Genomic DNA, 3,881 nt, shown 5'->3' with positions numbered 1-3,881 from the left:
AAATTTGATGGCCTCCAGTATATTTTGCTGTATGAATATTTGAATATGTAATACACCAAAATCTGTTTTATTCTAGCTTAAAGCATTCTTTTTTTATCAACACTTGAATATAGGTAGGTTTCATAAAAAATGCATTATTTTGAGCAAAAAGGTGAGAAAATCACATTTTTATCAAAAACTACATCTGGATAATATTCAGTACGACTATCAAAGCATAAATCCAGTAAATCGCTTCCATCAACACCTCCAAAGCTTACACAGACATATTCCACTTCCTGGATCAACATTTTACTCTGTAACATTATGCAGTTTTCATTTATATGCTGTCTATTGCTGATGATCGCATATAAATGAAAACTGCATAATGTTACAGAGTAAAATGTTGATCCAGGAAGTGGAATATGTCTGTGTAAGCTTTGGAGGTGTTGATGGAAGCGATTTACTGGATTTATGCTTTGATAGTCGTACTGAATATTATCCAGATGTAGTTTTTGATAAAAATGTGATTTTCTCACTTTTTTGCTCAAAATTATGCATTTTTATGAAACCTACCTATATTCAAGTGTTGATAAAAAAAAGAATGCTTTAAGTTAGAATAAAACTTTTTTTTTTTTTTAAAGTAGAGGCTCTTACCTTTATTTTGGTGTATTGCATATTCAAATATTCATACAGCAAAATATACTGGAGGCCATCAAATTTGAGTGAAAATCATCAAAATCGCTGGCGGTGGTTGGCAACTTTTTTTAAAAAATGCTGGCGGGGAAAGAGTTAAAAGAAAAAGTTACCAGCCAACTTGTGAGTAACCAGTTCATATACAGTACTCACCAACTCTAAATTTACTTGGTGAGTGTTAATGTTAGGTCCTGCCTCTGCACATTTGTGCTACTTCCGACAACAGGACAAATGGATTTGGAATTTCACTTGCCCATGTTGAGTGCAAACAGATCTATTAGTTCTTTCATTTCATCCTTTTTTTACTTTTAAACCTTATAAAGAAAGTCGGTGGGGTCCAAAAACACTGGATCGCATTGACTTTCATTATAAGATTTAAAAGTAAAAAAAAACAAACAAACAACAACAACAACAACAAAAACAATTGACTTGTTAAAGTTGCAATGAAACAGAAGTAGCGGTAGATCTTTTCTGTTGAATTGTTACATACATCCAAATATAACGGATTATCGAAAAGGACAAAAATGTAGGGCAGGACTTGATTCTATGCGACGGGTTTTAATTGGATGTGGAAAATAACGGAAAATAATGAAATAACGTGGAATAAACATTTGAATGCACATTACAAAGTCAAAAATGTACCAATTAAAAAAAAATGTAAATGAAATAAAATATTAATTGTTCATAGTAAGGTTTGTAATATGCGTTTAGAAAATAGTTTCTAATTTAATTTAATGTCAAATTTAACATTTTCAACATTCAAAATATAACTGTAATTGAATTATTTTTCACATATTATGAGTTTTTTTTCTTCTGTTGAACACAAAGGAAGATATTTTGATAAACTTTGGTAACCAAACAATTGACGGTAGCCATTGACTTCCATAGATTTTTTTTCCCGTGCTATAGAAGTCAATGGCTACAATCAACTGTTTGGTTACCGACATTCTTCAAAATATCATCTTTTGTGTTCAACAGAAGAAAGAAACTCAGAGGGTTAGTAAATGATGACAGGATTTTCATTTCTGGTTGAACTATCCCTTTAATTCTCACAAACACCTGACTTAAACACCTATTACTTCGTGCAAACTTAACGTAACGAAATGTGTGATGTGGCATTTCTTTCTATAAACCTACCTAAAACTTGCCATGCCAGAACTGATGGTGTTTCTTTTCCAGAAATGTAAATCTAGTTTAAATTGCATATGCTGGCCTGTTCTTGTTCTCTTCCCAGTGTTGGGAGTACGGCATCCCGCTGTGCCGTGAACTAGCCTTTCAGTACGAGTCCCTGTACGATTATCAGAGTCTCAGCTGGATACGGGTCGGTGCTTTTTTATGTTCCTTTTTTTTAAATGTGAATATATGAATAGAGATTATATAACAGCACTTTGAGTGGACCGCACAGCTATTAACGTACTGTTATGTATTATGCTCAGAAGGAGGTCAACGCTGTGTGAATATTTAGCTCTTTCTTTCTTTACAGAAAATGGAGGCGGCATATTATGACAACATAATGGAGCAGCAGCGACTAGAGCCGGAGTTCTTCAGGGTGGGATTTTATGGTCGGAAGTTTCCCTTCTTCCTCAGGGTGAGCTATTGCGATATTTACACGCTCTGTTTGTTTGTAATAATTGTAACGATTAAATTAAGGGATTGAATTTTCAATACCTTAAATTATATAATATGTATTTATTTATAGATTTTTCTTTCTCTCCAGAATAAGGAGTTTGTTTGTCGAGGGCATGACTACGAGAGACTCGAAGCCTTTCAGCAAAGAATGCTGGGAGAATTTCCACAAGCTATCGCCATGCAGCACCCAAATCAACCAGATGAGGGGATTTTACAGGGTGATGCCCAGTGTATCCTTCACCATAATAAGATGGTTGTGGGGTCTTTTAATGGAAAAGAGATAAGGAAATGGATTAAAAAAAATAAAGAAAAAAATTGTGTGTATGAAAATAAATGTTCAATCAAGAAATGATTTTGTTTAAATAAATAAAAAATAAATATAAAAAATAATAAAAAATCTCTGATTTACATTTATAGTATTTAAACACTAAATTAAATGCATACTTAAAAATGTAACTAAAATTTTCAATTAAAAAATTTAACTTTCATTAAGTCATAATTAAGTATAATATAATTTAATATAATTTTGCATAAATAATTACATTAAAAATCATTTAAGAATTGATACTACCCAAACACTTCCATAAAGTCATGTATTGACATAAATTCATAATTTATATTAATATAATATAATACAATATAATATTAATTTGTTTATAAAATTACAATTTTACGTAATTAATTAATGACGCTTAGTATAGCTTTTACTCTAATAACACTTTTACATTTTTAAAGTTAACCTTTAAAGTAGAAGTTTTTTTTTTAATCCTAATTTATCATTTATTTTAGCAATTAACTAATTAAAAAACTGTATTTAACTGTAATTTTATGTTTGATATCATACATTTTAGTTGTCCAAAAGTCTATACCACTTGTAAGTAAAGGAGCAGCTTGGACACTCTGCAAAGTATCTTCTTTTTCTTTGTACAAAAAAACAAAAAAAAAGTTTATAAACAACATACAATTGTGCAAGCTTTTTCATTTAGGGTTATCTATTAATTTAAAGTACTTGTTTATGCTGTATAGTAGCTGTTTGTCCTTCATGTAAAGCTCCATAGACCTCCAGATCTACGCTGTGACTCCAGTTCCAGAAAACATTGATGTGCTGCAGATGGACCGCGTGCCGGACCGCATCAAGAGCTTCTACAGAGTCAATAATGTCCGACGCTTCCGTTACGACCGGCCCTTCCACAAGGGGCCCAAAGACAAGGACAATGAATTTAAGGTGAATGTGAAGTTCTTCTCTCAGAACACTAGTGGATAAATGACTTCGGCTGAGGTTGCATCACATGTCTGTGTTTTCAGAGTCTCTGGATCGAGCGGACCACACTTATCCTCACCCACCCTCTGCCCGGGATCTCCCGCTGGTTTGAGGTGGATAAGCGTGAGCTGGTGGGTGACTCATCCAAACAAAAGCTGAATGTATCATCAACATAATGAAGTGACCATTTTAGTCTGCTTATTGAATCTCAATAATTTAAGTCAATCATTTGGAGCTGATAGCCTCATGGGCAGCAGTCTGACATGAATGTGTTTTATTAATTATTTATTTTTTTTTTACGATTTTGCGTAAATGGTTA

General features: G+C 32.6%; 1 protein-coding gene across 1 annotated transcript in view; it reads left to right on the top strand.

The window, feature by feature from the left end:
• The window catches only part of dock3 (dedicator of cytokinesis 3), a 258,400-nt gene that overhangs the window by 239,726 nt on the left and 14,793 nt on the right, over positions 1-3,881 (top strand). Inside the window, exons 39-43 of the mRNA XM_016490711.1 lie at positions 1,907-1,993; positions 2,156-2,260; positions 2,390-2,531; positions 3,360-3,526; positions 3,607-3,693. Coding sequence (XP_016346197.1) covers positions 1,907-1,993; positions 2,156-2,260; positions 2,390-2,531; positions 3,360-3,526; positions 3,607-3,693 — 588 coding nt within the window. The remainder of the gene's footprint in view (positions 1-1,906; positions 1,994-2,155; positions 2,261-2,389; positions 2,532-3,359; positions 3,527-3,606; positions 3,694-3,881) is intronic.

The sequence above is a fragment of the Sinocyclocheilus anshuiensis genome, unplaced genomic scaffold (assembly GCF_001515605.1).
Source record: "Sinocyclocheilus anshuiensis isolate Anshui unplaced genomic scaffold, SAMN03320099.WGS_v1.1 scaffold510, whole genome shotgun sequence".
Lineage (NCBI taxonomy): Eukaryota > Metazoa > Chordata > Actinopteri > Cypriniformes > Cyprinidae > Sinocyclocheilus > Sinocyclocheilus anshuiensis.
This window is presented reverse-complemented; position numbering and strand designations above follow the sequence as displayed.